This window comes from Scomber japonicus, chromosome 2 (genome assembly GCF_027409825.1).
Source record: "Scomber japonicus isolate fScoJap1 chromosome 2, fScoJap1.pri, whole genome shotgun sequence".
In the NCBI taxonomy this organism is placed as follows: domain Eukaryota; kingdom Metazoa; phylum Chordata; class Actinopteri; order Scombriformes; family Scombridae; genus Scomber; species Scomber japonicus.
This window is the reverse complement of record NC_070579.1, coordinates 1,278,123-1,292,759: the sequence shown is the minus strand read 5'-3', so window position 1 is coordinate 1,292,759 and position 14,637 is coordinate 1,278,123. Positions and strand designations below refer to the sequence as shown.

The following is a 14,637-nucleotide window of genomic DNA, read 5'->3' as shown; positions in this document are numbered from 1 at the left end:
ACTCACTCACTACAACATGGAAGATGTTCAGCTGCTCAGTTCACATCCAGTCACAGAGACTTTGGAGCCTTAGAAACAGGACACCACATTCATCAGAATTGAGTGAATGCAAAAAGTCAGTTAATTAACATTTTAAATGCACAAACATCAGTCTTCATCATGTAGTTTGTCCTACATTCATATGCGTACTAAACTACTGATTTAATGATCTCTGTGACATTAATAGTGTCAAGTTGTGAAATATTACAGAAAGACCAAACTGACAAAATGTTAGACTGAGAGAAAAAGTCTGTCTGAGTCTGTTCTGGATCAAAGTTGATTCCCACTCAGTCCTGGACTAATCAGAGTCAGCTGTTAACTGAGCTGAGCTCCTCTCAACACTAACAGCAGCTTCACTTTCTGCTCTTTACACTTTTTACTGTCAAATAACTGAAAACTGTCACTTACCCGAGCTTCACACAGAGAAAATATCTGAGTCACAGCTGAGAGAGAAAAGTTAAACAACTGCTGCAACGAGGAAATGAACAGAGAGAAAAACACCTGCTAGGTGCTGCGTCATGAAACAAGTTCAACTAGTTTCTAGATGCTGGAAATGATTTAATCTGATCAGAAAGAATCTGAACTAACAACATTCAGCAGGCTGCTTAAAGAAAAAACTGCTGTTGTTACTTTACTGCAGTAAAACTACTAATACACTCATGTATAAATACTCTATTACAAGTAAAAGTACTGCAGTATTATAGTGATGTAGTATGCAGTATTACAGTAAAAGTACTGCAGTATTACAGTAAAAGTACTGCAGTATTATAGTGATGTAGTATGCAGTATTACAGTAAAAGTACTGCAGTATTATAGTGATGTAGTATGCAGTATTACAGTAAAAGTACTGCAGTATTATAGTGATGTAGTATGCAGTATTACAGTAAAAGTACTGCAGTATTACAGTAAAAGTACTGCAGTATTATAGTGATGTAGTATGCAGTATTACAGTAAAAGTACTGCAGTATTATAGTGATGTAGTATGCAGTATTACAGTAAAAGTACTGCAGTATTATAGTGATGTAGTATGCAGTATTACAGTAAAAGTACTGCAGTATTATGAGTGATGTAGTATGCAGTATTACAGTAAAAGTACTGCAGTATTATAGTGATGTAGTATGCAGTATTATAGTAAAAGTACTGCAGTATTATAGTGATGTAGTATGCAGTATTAAAGTAAAAGTACTGCAGTATTATAGTGATGTATGCAGTATTACAGTAAAAGTACTGCAGTATTATAGTGATGTAGTATGCAGTATTACAGTAAAAGTACTGCAGTATTATAGTGATGTAGTATGCAGTATTACAGTAAAAGTACTGCAGCGTCTTCTATGAGAAAACTTATATTTCTAGTAAAGAGGAAATATAAGTGAAATATAACTTGTGAACAGATTTGAGGCTCATTTCTGGAATTTGTGGAGGAGTAAAATGTGACTGTGTCTTTCTAATCTAGTGCTATTATTATTCTAATGATCATAGTTTGATCAGATTATAGAAGGTGAAATATCCTCATGTGTACGTGTCACAGGTTTCTTAAATCTCGGGCACACAAGCACACAGACAGAGTCAGTCAAAGTTCAATAACTCAGGCAGGCTTTGTTAAAACAGTCAAAAATGGGGGAGACAGAGGGGACACAGTCTTTAACGGGGATCCCAAAAAGCTGGCCAGACAGTCTATGGTGCCCCCTTTAACGGTCTGTACTCCACCTTAGTTCCAGGGGTTCTGTCCAAAAAGGAAGGTACAGTAAGGGGGAGTATATTTCTTTTAGCTGCTAATTAGAAACCATTTAATCAGCTGGATAACGTTAGCTTTCATTATCTGCCCAACTTTGTCATTTAGAGTTAAACTAAAATAAACATTAGCGTTTGTGTGGCTAATGTTAGCGTAGTTAATAATAGTTATAGTAATAATAATATTAATAGTTAATAACAGGACAGTTATCATGCTGGGTTCATTAATTCACTTTATTAAAGACTGATCTTTAGATGATCTCACAACACTGGAACAGTAGCGAACATCTTTTCATGTTTCGTTAAATGAAATGAAACCAGTTAAACATCTTACTGACATTATTCCACTTTTACATTCGGGGACAAAATGCAATAAAAGTTCTACAGTTTCATTCTCAGGATGTCAGATATTCTTTTTCTGGGTATAAAATTCTCCACATTTATGGTTTAATATCTTTAAAATATGTCATTAATATGTAATATGTTGTAATGTACAAAAATAGTAGATGACAGTAGAGACTCGTCAGCTGTTCATCAGGCTGTTTAACGTTAGCTAGCGGAGGCGTCGCTCTTGTTGCTATGGTAACCTGTAATTGAAGGAAGCGTGTTTGGTTTGTTTATTTATGTTTAATAATGTTTATTTATATGAATTTGATTCATTTTAGCAACAAGCTACGACACTGCTAATCAGGACGTTTGAGGACGTTGGGACTTTATCATCATTGGTGTAAATGTGAGGAAATAAATCGTTTTATACACTGATGAATTAATTGTGTTACAGTAAAATAATCATTGGATCCTGACAGTAACAACAGCAGAGTCAACTGAGACTAATCAATGAATCATGTAGAAGGAAAAATAACTGAGTGTTTGAGTCTGAGACAGATCTGCTTCACAGTGCAGAGTGTGTGTGATGTTTGATTTCAGCAGCTGATCTTCAGTCAGCAGAGTTTCTGTCCACAGGAGAGACTCTCCCTCCTACAGAGGAACCAGAGAGACTCTCCCTCCTAGAGAGGAACCAGAGAGACTCTCCCTCCTACAGAGGAACCAGAGAGACTCTCCCTCCTACAGAGGAACCAGAGAGACTCTCCCTCCCACAGAGGACAGAGAGACTCTCCCTCCAAGAGAGGAACCAAAGAGACTCTCCCTCCTACAGAGGAACCAGAGAGACTCTCCCTCCTACAGAGGAACCAGAGAGACTCTCCCTCCTACAGAGGAACCAAAGAGACTCTCCCTCCTACAGAGGACACAGAGAGACTCTCCCCTCCTACAGAGGACACGGAGAGACCCTCCCCTCCTACAGAGGAACCAGACCAGACTGCGAACCCAGCATACAGAGGTTCAGTGAATGTGGTGTTGAAGGTGTGGAGGTGGATCAGTTTGACAGAGGAGACTCTGTAGAAGGACAGAGTGCCAGCAGGACAGTCCACATACACTGCTACTCTGTTAGAGACAGAGGAGGAGGAGGAGGAGGAGGAGGAGGAGGAGGAGGAGGTGGGGATGTTTGTTTTTCTCTTATTGTGCCAGACAGAGTAACGACCATCAGAGCAGCTCAGACTCCAGGACTGATCATTATATCCAAACACACAGTCAGAACTCTTTCCTTTCCTGCTGATTCTTCTGTAACTCACTGATATATAAACTCTTCCTCTCCACTCGACCTCCCAGTAACAGCGACCAGTCAGATCATTTCTGCACAGCAGCTGAGGCCAGACATCAAATCTGTCTGGATGATCAGGATATGACTGATGCTCCTTCACATCTGTCACAGTCCTGTTGTTATCAGACAGTTTGAGTTTTGTGTACATTGTGTTTGGATCCAGTTCCAGTTCACAGGCATCTGATGGAGAGAACGAGACACAATACAGCTGCAGTTTATCATCTGTTGATTTATGAACTACTTTACTGAAACCATTCAGACTTAAAGCGTCTCCATGACGACTGTGTTGGCCTCATACCAGCAGACAGAAGCAGGTGTGCACACAGTCACACAGCCTGATAACAAAGGCTGCATCTCAACTCTCTTATTTCATATTTCCTCCTCCATCCTGCCTGAACAGGAAGTTGTTCTGGTCCTCCATTTAACGTTGGTCCCAAGTCTTTCTACAGTATTTCTGCTCTGAGGAAACGTGAGAGCAGCCTTCACTCAAGTCTTTTAACGGCTCAGAGGAAGTTTACAATTAAAGAGTTTAAATTTGATATCTTCCCCTGGTCCTTATTTAAACAGGTCATAAAAAACAACAATTATGGATAACGACTGACATGAAACACTTATTGTGATGCAGTTTTCAGCTGTATTATGTTACTAGTACTGTACATTACTGTTAATAAAGTTTATTTTAAAAAACCTCACGTGATGTAACACACACACACACACACACACACACACAATTGGTCTCTGACCTCAGGGAGGCAACACCTACAGTTGAAACCAGAAGTTTACATACACTGTATAAAAAGACATATAACCTTTGTTTTTGTCACTGCCTGACTTTATATCAGACGAAACTTTTCCTGTTTTAGGTCAGTTAGGATTACAAAAATTATTTATATTTGCTAAATGCCAGAATAATGAGAGAGATAATTTTTAGACAATTTTTTATTACTTTCTTCAAAGTCAGAAGTTTACATACACTAAGATTACTGATGTCATGGCTTTGGAAGATTCTTCCATTTGAGTTAACCTGTTAACACCTGTGGATGTATTTTAAGGCACACCTCAAACACACTGCTTCCTGTGTGTGTGACATCATGGGAAAATCAAAAGAAATCAGCCAAGATATCAGGAAGAGAAATGTGGACTTCCACAAGTCTGGTTCATCCTTGGGTACAATGTCCAGATGCCTGAAGGTGCCTCATTCGTCTGTTCAAACAATTATACACAAGTATAAACACCATGGGAATGTCCAGCCATCATACCGCTCAGGAAGGAGACGTATTCTGTGTCTGAATGGTTAAACCATTGTCGTCTACAGCTAAATGTGTCAAAAACCACGAGCATGTATTTTACTAAGAAAGCCAGTAAAACTGTTGAGCCACACATACTTGTACTCGGACAAAGACTAGAAATAGTTAAAGAGGTCAAATACATTGGGATTGTGATAGATTCTTATCTTTCTTTTAAAACTCAGATGAAGAAGGTCTGCAACAGGGTAAAGTACAACCTGTCAACTGAGGCAGCTACAGTGTACATGAATGCCATGATCATATCACACCTAACTTACTGTCTAACAAGTTGAGACCACTGGAATCATTATATAACCAAACCATGAAAACACTCGACAAGAAGCCTAATAGCTTTCACCACTGCAACATACTGCAAACATATGCCTCATTTACAAAATATTTCATGGTCTGGCTCCTCCTCCACTCAGTAGTTAGACGACAAGTAAATCCAAATCAGGTCACGAGAGGAGTCACAAGAGGAAACTGCATTATCCTACTGCACCAGTCCACATCAGGGACATTACCACTCACAGGTCTTTCTCTAGACAATTAAGAATATGGCTCATAAGACTCCAAACCTGTCAGCACTAATCTGATTAAACTCATCATCTTACTAAACTGACCTGTTGCTAAAACTGCTGTTTATGGCTCATGTATGTTTTTCCTGTTTTTACTTGTTCCTGCTCGTCTGTCTTTGTGTTTGCTGATAAAATGTCTTGTTGCCTGACCCGTTTTATTTTTATCATGTTTCTTGAACTTGTTTTTCTTCTGTCTGTCCCTGTTTATGCAGTTGAATTGTCCTGTTGTGTGACTGCTGTCCTGCTTCTGGTTTGATTGCTGCTCATATGTGTTTGACCTGCTTACGTCCATTTTATCTCACCTTAGTTCTTGCTTATGTCTGCTGCTGTCTAACTGCTCTGTGACTGTTTGTTTGTCGCTTTGTTCAGTCGTAGTTTGCTTTGTTTTTACTGTCTGCTGCTTATGTCACTCTGTGTTTATACTTATTGTAACTAACTTGTCTTGTAATGTTTTAAATCTGTTTCTTGATTTTAGGCTGCCAACTCACAGCTGGCCAGGGACAACAGATGAAAACTAGCCTTTGGGCTAATTCTGGCATATTTACAGATATGTTTATTAATATGCACTGTCCCTGACAAATAAACTAATAAAATAAAATAAATCCACAGTGAAACGAGTTCTGTACTGACATGGGCTGAAAGGCCACTCAGCGAGGAAGAAGCCATTACAATGCAAACAAGGACAAATACCTTAATTTTTGGAGACATGTCCTGTGGTCCTGTGGTCTGATGAAACTAAAATTGAACTGTTTGGCCATAATGACCATCGTTACATTTGGAGGTAAAAGGGGGAAGCTTGCAAGCCTGAGAACACCATCCCAACTGTGAAATATGGGGGTGTTTTGCTGCAGGAGGGACTGGTGCACTTCACAAAATATATGGCATCATGAAGAAAGAACATTATGTAGAAATATTGAAGCAACATCTCAAGAAATCAGCCAGGACGTTAAAGCGTGGGCGCAAATGGGTCTTCCAAATGGACAATGACCCGAAGCATACCTCCAAATTAGTTACAAAGTGGCTTAAGGACAACAAAGCCAATGTTTTGGAGAGGCCATCACTGATCTCAATCCTATAGAAGATTTGTGGGCAGAGTACGAGTCGCAAGTCCGAGTCACCAGCTCTGATTCTGACTTTGAAGAAAGTAATAAAAAAAAGTCTAAAAAAATTCTCTCTCATTATTCTGAAATCAAGCAAAAATGAATAATTTAGGTAATCCTATATGACTAAAAACAGGAAAAGTTTATTTATGTCTTTTTAACAGTGTATGTAATCTTCTGGTTTCAACTGTAATTATTCATTCATATTCATGTTTTTATTGATTTTTAATGATTATCTTTGATAACTATTACTTATTTCTGATAATCAAACCTGCTCCTACTGAGTCCCAACAACTGAGACATCACTGAGGAAGACCATGAGATGTGACTGAAAGCTTTGGACATACAGAGTAAGTGAACCTTTAACAGTTCAGTTAGAACATGAACAGTCAACATGACAGTGATATTCAGTAATATTCATGTTTGTTCATCAGGTTTGGTGTAAAGTGAAGGTCTTTGCACATCAAGTCTGTTATTTTCATCTCAAACTGTCGTCTGTTACAAACACATTTTAGTCCAAATGCTCCAAACAGCTGAAGTCAGTATGAATGAATGAACTTAATCTGCAGGAGAGACATGAGGGACATTTTGGAGCAGGTAGCGCCACCATGTGGACATTTATAAAACATTTCTCTTTTAACTCCTGAACTGTGACCAACAGAAGGAAATTTCTGTTTCATGGATTCATTGGTTCAAGATAAATGTCAGTTTAGGCCACGCCCATTTCTGACTCAACACATTTCCATCATTTTTAACTTTTTTCAATTCTTTTGCATATTACATCCAGTTTTTCTCAAAGTTCTCATGAATCAAACTGAAAACACACTCACACTTCCTCACGTCAGGTTTCAGTCTCTGTGGTCCACCATGGTCCATCCTGGAGGAAGAGACAAAGACACAATCAGCTTCATACACCTTCACTCATATCCACCATTAAACATGAACCAGAGTGTCCACCTGTCTGTCCATACCTGAGAGTGTCCCCCTGTCTGTCCATACCTGAGAGTGTCCATCTGTCCATACCTGAGAGTGTCCACCTGTCTATCCATACCTGAGAGTGTCCACCTGTCTATCCATACCTGAGAGTGTCCCCCTGTCTGTCCATACCTGAGAGTGTCCATCTGTCCATACCTGAGAGTGTCCACCTGTCTATCCATACCTGAGAGTGTCCACCTATCTGTCCATACCTGAGAGTGTCCACCTGTCTGTCCATACCTGAGAGTGTCCACCTGTCTGTCCATACCTGAGAGTGTCCAGTCTCCAGTGTGGATCCTCCAGTCCAGCAGACAGAAGCTTCTCTCCTGAGTCTCCTGGATGATTATAGCTCAGGTCCAGCTCTCTCAGATGGGAGGGGTTGGCACTCAGAGCTGAGGCTAGAGAAGCACAGCCTTCCTCTGTGATCAGACATCCTGACAGACTGAACACACACAACACTTCATCTGATCAGCTTAAAAACATTCTCAACTCAGTAGACAAGATTTTGTCCTTCAGGCCTTTATGTTGACACTCAGCGCCCCCTGCTGTATGTTTAGGTTAGTAGAAGAGGGTTCGGCAGTGATGGGAATAACGCCGTTTAAATAAACGGCGTTACTTTTTTCAGTAACGGGTAATGTGACTAATTACTATTTCCATCGTTACAACGCCGTTACGTTATTTAATTAAATGAGGCACGTTACAAACTGAAGCTAATCTACTCAGCGAACCTGTTATCATCCAACTTTGCTCTCAGCCACAAAAGCTGCAAAGCCTTTTTTTTTTTTTGGAGAGGGGAACGGGAGAAGGGAGATGATGATTGGTTAAGGCAGAGTAAGATTTCATGGTAAGCCAATCAGAGGCCAAACAGGGTTTACACACAAACAACACATGCACACAGCAGCCTCACACACACACACTAGCAGGTGTCCGTTACAGGCATCTTTTTTTTTTTAATTATTATTTTTTTAAGTAACGCTTTAGTTACTTTCCCTGGTAACTAGTTACTTTTATAATGGAGTAATTCAGTGACTAACTCAGTTACTTTCTGGGAGATGTAGCTGTAGCTGTAACTATAACTAATTACTTTTTAAAAGTAACGTTCCCAACACTGGGTTTCGGGTTACCACCTGTTGCTGCAGCCTGAAATTACTGAAGCTCAAAGTTTAATCTGCCATTCTGTTTTTATTTTGGCAGAAGAAATGTCAAAAGTTAAATATTATTTGACATCTGTAAAGACAGTGAGAAGATTTAATAACAATGTAATGATGAAAGATTAAATGACAGAAACACATATTCTGACTCACATGTTGGTGTGAAAGGAATTGTACTTACTATATACTTGATATTACACAGAGGAGGGAAGTAAGAAAGTATTTGTACTTGGCTACTGTACTGATTGGGGAAAATAAAATATTACTTTACAAACATAATCATGAAAACTTACCTGAGAGTTTCCAGTCCGCAGTGAGGACTCTCCAGTCCAGTAGAAAGCTGCTTCACTCCTGAATCCTGCAGGTTGTTGTTACTCAGGTCCAGATCTCTCAGACTAGAGGACTGGGAGCTGAGAACTGAGGACAGAGCTGCACAGCTTCTCTCTGAGAGGTCACAGCCACTTAGTCTGGAGGAGAAATATTAGAAAATAATAAGTAAGACAACAGAATATTTAAGTGATGAATAAATGCAAATATCTGTGTACTTACAGAGCTCTGTTGGAGGCTTTGACCACTGGCAGCAGCCTCAGAAGAGCCTCCTCTGAAGCAGAGTATTTCTTCAGGTCAAACACGTCCAGATCTTTTTCTGATGACAGTAAGATAAAGACCAGAGCTGACCAATGAGCAGGAGACAGTTTATCTGTGGAGAGACTTCCTGATCTCAGGAACTGTTGGATCCCCTCCACTAGAGAACGATCATTCAGTTCATTCAGACAGTGGAACAGATTGATGCTTCTCTCTGCAGACACATTCTCACTGATCATCTTCTTGATGTACTCGACTGTTTTCTGATTGGTCTGTGAACTACTTCCTGTCTGTGTCAGCAGACCTCGTAGGAGAGTCTGATTGGTCTGCAGTGAAAGACCCAGGAGGAAGCGGAGGAACAAGTCCAGGTGTCCATTTGGACTCTTTAAGGCCTCGTCTACAGCACTCTGGTAGAAACGGGTTGATTTGTCTTTGAACACTTCAGGCCACCAGGATGTTGTTTGTTCTTCTTCCAGCAGATTGACTCCAGAGTTGATGAATGTCAGATGGACATGAAGAGCAGCCAGAAACTCCTGAAGGCTCAGATGGACGAAGCAGAACACCTTGTCCTGGTACAGCCCTCTCTCCTCTTTAAAGACCTGTGTGAACACTCCTGAGTACACTGAGGCTGCTCTGATATCGATGCCACACTCTGTCAGGTCTGATTCATAGAAGATTAGGTTGCCTTTCTGCAGCTGCTCAAAAGCCAGTTTTCCCAGAGACTCAATCATCTTCCTGCTCTTCTTACTCCAGTGTGGATCTGTCTCAGCTCCTCCATCATACTTGATGTTCTTCAGTTTGGACTGAAGCACCAGGAAGTGGATGTACATCTCAGTCAGGGTCTTGGGCAGCTCTCCTCCCTCTCTGCTTTTCAACATATCCTCCAGAACTGTAGCAGTGATCCAGCAGAAGACTGGGATGTGGCACATGATGTGGAGGCTTCGTGATGTCTTGACGTGGGAGATGATGGTGCTGGCCTGCTCCTCATCTCCTCATCTCTTCCTGAAGTACTCATTCTTCTGTGGGTCAGTGAACCCTCTGACCTCTGTCATCACGCCAACACACTCAGGAGGGATCTGATTGGCTGCTGCAGGTCGTGTGGTTATCCAGAGGCGAGCAGAGGGAAGCAGTTTCCCCCTGATGAGGTTTGTCAGCAGCACATCCACTGAGGTGGACTCTGTAACATCAGTCAGGATCTCAGTGTTGTGGAAGTCCAGAGGAAGTCGACACTCATCCAGACCGTCAAAGATGAACACAACCTGGAACTCTTCAAACCTGCAGATTCCTGCTTCTTTGGTTTCAGTAAAGAAGTGATGAACAAGTTCCACCAAGCTGTACTTTTTCTCTTTCAGTCCATTCAGCTCTCTGAAAGTGAATGGAAATGTGAAGTGTATGTCCTGGTTGGCTTTATCTTCTGCCCAGTCCAGAGTGAACTTCTGTGTTAAGACTGTTTTCCCAATGCCAGCCACTCCCTTTGTCATCACTGTTCTGATTGGTTTATCTCTTCCAGGTGGGCCTTTAAAGATGTCTTCTTGTCTGATTGTTGTTTCTGGTCTGTCTGGTTTCCTGGATGCTGTTTCAATCTGTCTGACCTCATGTTCATCATTGACCTCTGCAGTCCCTCCCTCTGTGATGTAGAGCGGTGTGTAGATCTGATTCAGAAGGGTTGGGTTTCCTGCTTTAGCAATCCCCTCAAACAGACACTGGAACTTCTTCTCCAGGTTAGACTTGAGTTTACGTCGACACTTTGCAGCACGACTTCCTGAATGAAAAAACAAGAAATGAAATCAGTGAGTGGATCCTACAGAAAGTCTAGAAATCTGAACATGTAAGTGTGTCTGTGTAGTTTTTCCTCCTCATGTTAAATCTGTTAAAATCCTCTTACCCTGTAGACGCTCAGCCAGCTCCTCCTGCTTCATTCTCCTCAGGAAATGCACTGTGATCTTCAGAAATGCCTCTCTGCTGCTCCTCCTCTGCTCTTCCTCCTCACCGTCCAACTCCTCCTCATCCTCACTCTGACTCTCTAAGCATTCTGGGTCATCTGGACTCAGACTCCTCTGGACTCTCTTCAGCTCGTTCTTCACAAAAGTGAGGATGTTCTCCTCTAGCAGCTGGAACAGAAAGATAAAGTGAACATTTCATTTAAAGAACACAACATGTGATTCATGTGTCAGTCTGAAGGTCTGCTGGTCTAAACAGAGAAGCATGGACACTGTTAGGACCTGAATGCTACTTTACTATTTCATCTGTGGTTGATGGAGTTAATAGTAAAAGGTGTGTTTGTACATGTACACACCATAAATATGGAGTCCAGTGGTGTTTGATGCTGCTGTGCAGACTGATCACTGGGAACCTCTGAGCTCTGCTGCTGAACTCTGTGGAGAAAACATCACGTTTAAGGACATTTAATGACTCAAATCTGCACTCAGCTTATTAAAGATGTTCTGTCATGATGACTAAATGAACTCCTGTAATTGCTGCTCTGATTACTGGATGTTAAATTCTTACCTTCCATCAGCAGGTTGTCCATCTTTAAACACTGGAGGAAGATGACCCATAGAGTTGTCACTCTTCATGGACACACAGCTGGGTTCAGGAGAGTCTGCTCTCTGCTGCTGCATCCTGATATGAATAAAGAAGTGAAAAAAGCATGTAGTTAACACCAAAGAACTGCTGCTCAGTGCCTCCACAGACGCAAACAGGCCAGAAGGGATATGTAATCCCTCCAGCGTTTTCTGGGTCTCCTCCCAGTTTGACGTGCCTGGAACTCCTCTAAAGGGGGTAGTCCAGGAGGATCCTGATCAGGAGCCCAAACCACTTCAGCTGGCTCCTTTCCATGTGAAGGAGCAGCAGCTCTACTCCTAACCTCCCCCGGATGTCTGAACTCCTGACCCGATCTCTAAGGCTGAGCCCAGACTCTCTCTGCTTGGATCCAGCATCTCATTGTTTGGGTCACTACTCAAAGCTGGTGAGCAGAGGTGAGGGTTGGGACGTAGACTGACTGCTGAACTGAGAGCTTTACCTTCAGGCTCAGCTCGTTCTCCACCAGGACAGTCCAGTATACTCCTCCACTTGGAAGAGTGACCCCCCCCCCAAACCCCCTTCCACCCAACCTGAGGGGGCAGTCCACCATTTTCCAGCAGAACACCATGGCCTCAGATTTAGAGGTGCTGACTCTAATCCTGACCGCTTCACATTCAGCTGAAAACCTTCGCAGAGCCTGTTGGAGGACTTCACCTGTAGAGTCCAACAGAACAACATCAACCATGAACAGTAGAGAAGAGATTCTGAGGTCTCCAAACTGGACTCTCTCCTCCCCCCGGCTGCACCCAAAACCCACTGAGACCAGGTCTGACACTGCAGAGAATGTGAACACAGCTCTCACAACGGTTGTATAGGGACCCAATGGCTCGCAGCAGAGAACCTGGTACCCCAAACTCCCACAACACCTCCCACAAGGTCCCACGAGGGACACGGTCCTAAGCCTTCTCCAAGTCCACAAAGCACATGTAGACTGGATGTGTGAACTCCCATGACTCCTGCAGGGTGAAGAGCTGGTCTACTATTCCACGGCCAGAATCCACATCGCTCCTTCTGAATCAGAGATTCGACAATCGGCCAACCATTTTTAAATTCTTACCTTCCATCAGCAAGTTGTCTATCTTTAAACACAGGAGGAAGATGACCCATAGAGTCGTCACTCTTCATGGACACACAGCTGGGTTCAGGAGAGTCTGCCCTCTGCTGCTGCATCCTGATACAAACAGACAACAAATCAAAGAGTTTAAAAAGATGAATTTTGAGCGTCAGCAGCTGAAGTTTTAGAAGCAGAATGAAAATCAGTAAGAAGACAGTAGATGAGAAACGTTCTCCTGTTCATCAAAATGTCATCTGATGAAAGATGCTGTCTCATCTTAGTTGATTAGTTGACTAATCAGTGGTTGAGCTCTTTGTTAACTCACAAAGTTAGTAGTTCATTCTTATTGTGACTTATTATTCAGTAGTTGAGTGACAGATGTGACAGTGAGTGTGAATAATGATGGTGGAGTGATGTGAGTGGAGAACAGTGATGGACAGTTAGAGATCCTCATCTCACCTCTGAGCTTTGGTCTGGCTGTCATGTTCCCCACACAGAGAGCTTTTAGAGGGAGGGACTCCCTCCTCTCTGTCCTCACACTGATCCATAGCAGAGAAACAGCTGCTGGGAGAGCTGCACTCACTCACTACAACATGGAAGATGTTCAGCTGCTCAGTTCACATCCAGTCATAGAGACTTTGGAGCTTCAGCTGTGGAGGAAAAACAGAGCGAGAAGATGCTGCTGATTCTCCTTCATCAGTCCATCTGATGTGAAGCTGCTGTCACTTCATCATCACTTCACTGTCAAAGTCTACAAACATCAAATGTGCTTCTACTGACAGCTGGAGGAGGGACCACACCACCATCATCCATTACAAACAGCCAGGAGACAAACATCTGACAGGCTGCTGCTCAACATCAGCTAAACCAATCAGCTGATAGATTTTAGGAGACGGGAGGTGAAGACACATGAGTGTGTCTACATGAAAGGAGCTGAGGTGGAACAGGTGAACAGCTTCAGGTTCCTGCATCACTGACTCTCTGCTGTTCTCTCTACTGTTCTCTGATGCTATGAACATCAGCTGTTTCTATTATTTAGTCCACCCTCATTGATAGAAATGGACTAAATATGAGAAACAGCTCTCAGTAGAACAATATCATTCAACAGCAGCACAAAGTGCAGCCTCCAAAATGAGCAAGAAGCTGAATGAACACAAAGTGAACATTAAAGCTTGATGAAGGAGGATTTACTGCAGGACTGTTGGATCACATTGCAGCAGCTGGACCTCACAAACTGACTCTAACTGCTTTATTTCACTTCTCTCATTCTAATGACATGTGTTTGTGTCTCAGCTGCATTTCACTGTACAGTCCTGGATTGTGTGATGACAGTAAAGCTGAAGCAGCAGACTGACTTTATTCAGAGTTCCTCAGAAGTGAAATGAGTCACATGACTCCCTCTCTCCTCCACCTTGTTACCCTGCTGCTGCTCTCTGACTCTGTTCATTCTCTACTAATCTAATGACATCAGAGTAATGACATCTGTACCTGTGTAACACCACACTATTTCACTGGACAGGAATCTAATCCAACATCATTTCTCACCTGTCTTTTTCTCTCTGAACAATAAATGAAGTTCAAGCTGTCAGAGGAAAACCTCCATTAACATGATGATACATTTAACATCTGCTCCCTGTATACTCTGTAGTATAGACTACTCCATAGTATACAGTATATAGACTACTATATAGTACACAACTGAGTATTTATAATATTATTATAGAAAGACCAAACTGACAAAATGGCGGACTGAGAGAAAAAGTCTGTCTGAGTCTGTTCTGGATCAAAGTTGATTCCCACTCAGTCCTGGACTAATCAGAGTCAGCTGTTAACTGAGCTGAGCTCCTCTCAACACTAACAGCAGCTTCACTTTCTGCTCTTTACACTTTTTACTG

General features: G+C 42.0%; 1 protein-coding gene across 1 annotated transcript; it reads right to left on the bottom strand.

The window, feature by feature from the left end:
* Positions 1 to 50: 50 nt before the first annotated feature.
* On the bottom strand, positions 51 to 12,639 carry LOC128377020 (tripartite motif-containing protein 14-like). The gene is made up of 6 exons (XM_053336901.1): positions 12,537 to 12,639; positions 12,219 to 12,342; positions 8,814 to 8,987; positions 7,652 to 7,811; positions 3,042 to 3,587; positions 51 to 68 (listed from the first exon to the last, which is right to left on the bottom strand). Exons 1-6 carry the CDS (start codon positions 12,637 to 12,639, stop codon positions 51 to 53), a joined length of 1,125 nt encoding a protein of 374 aa, XP_053192876.1.
* Between the last annotated feature and the right edge of the window lie 1,998 nt (positions 12,640 to 14,637).

Coding starts and splice junctions, on each gene's coding strand:
- LOC128377020 (XM_053336901.1), bottom strand. CDS start 12,639: ATGGGAGTTCACACATCCAGTCTACATGTGCTTTGTGGACTTGGAGAA. Junction 8,988..12,218: donor ATGGTGGACTGCCCCCTCAG/GTTGGGTGGAAG, acceptor TTTCTCCTCCAG/ACTAAGTGGCTGTGACCTCT. Junction 7,812..8,813: donor TGCGGACTGGAAACTCTCAG/GTAAGTTTTCAT, acceptor GTGTGTGTTCAG/TCTGTCAGGATGTCTGATCA.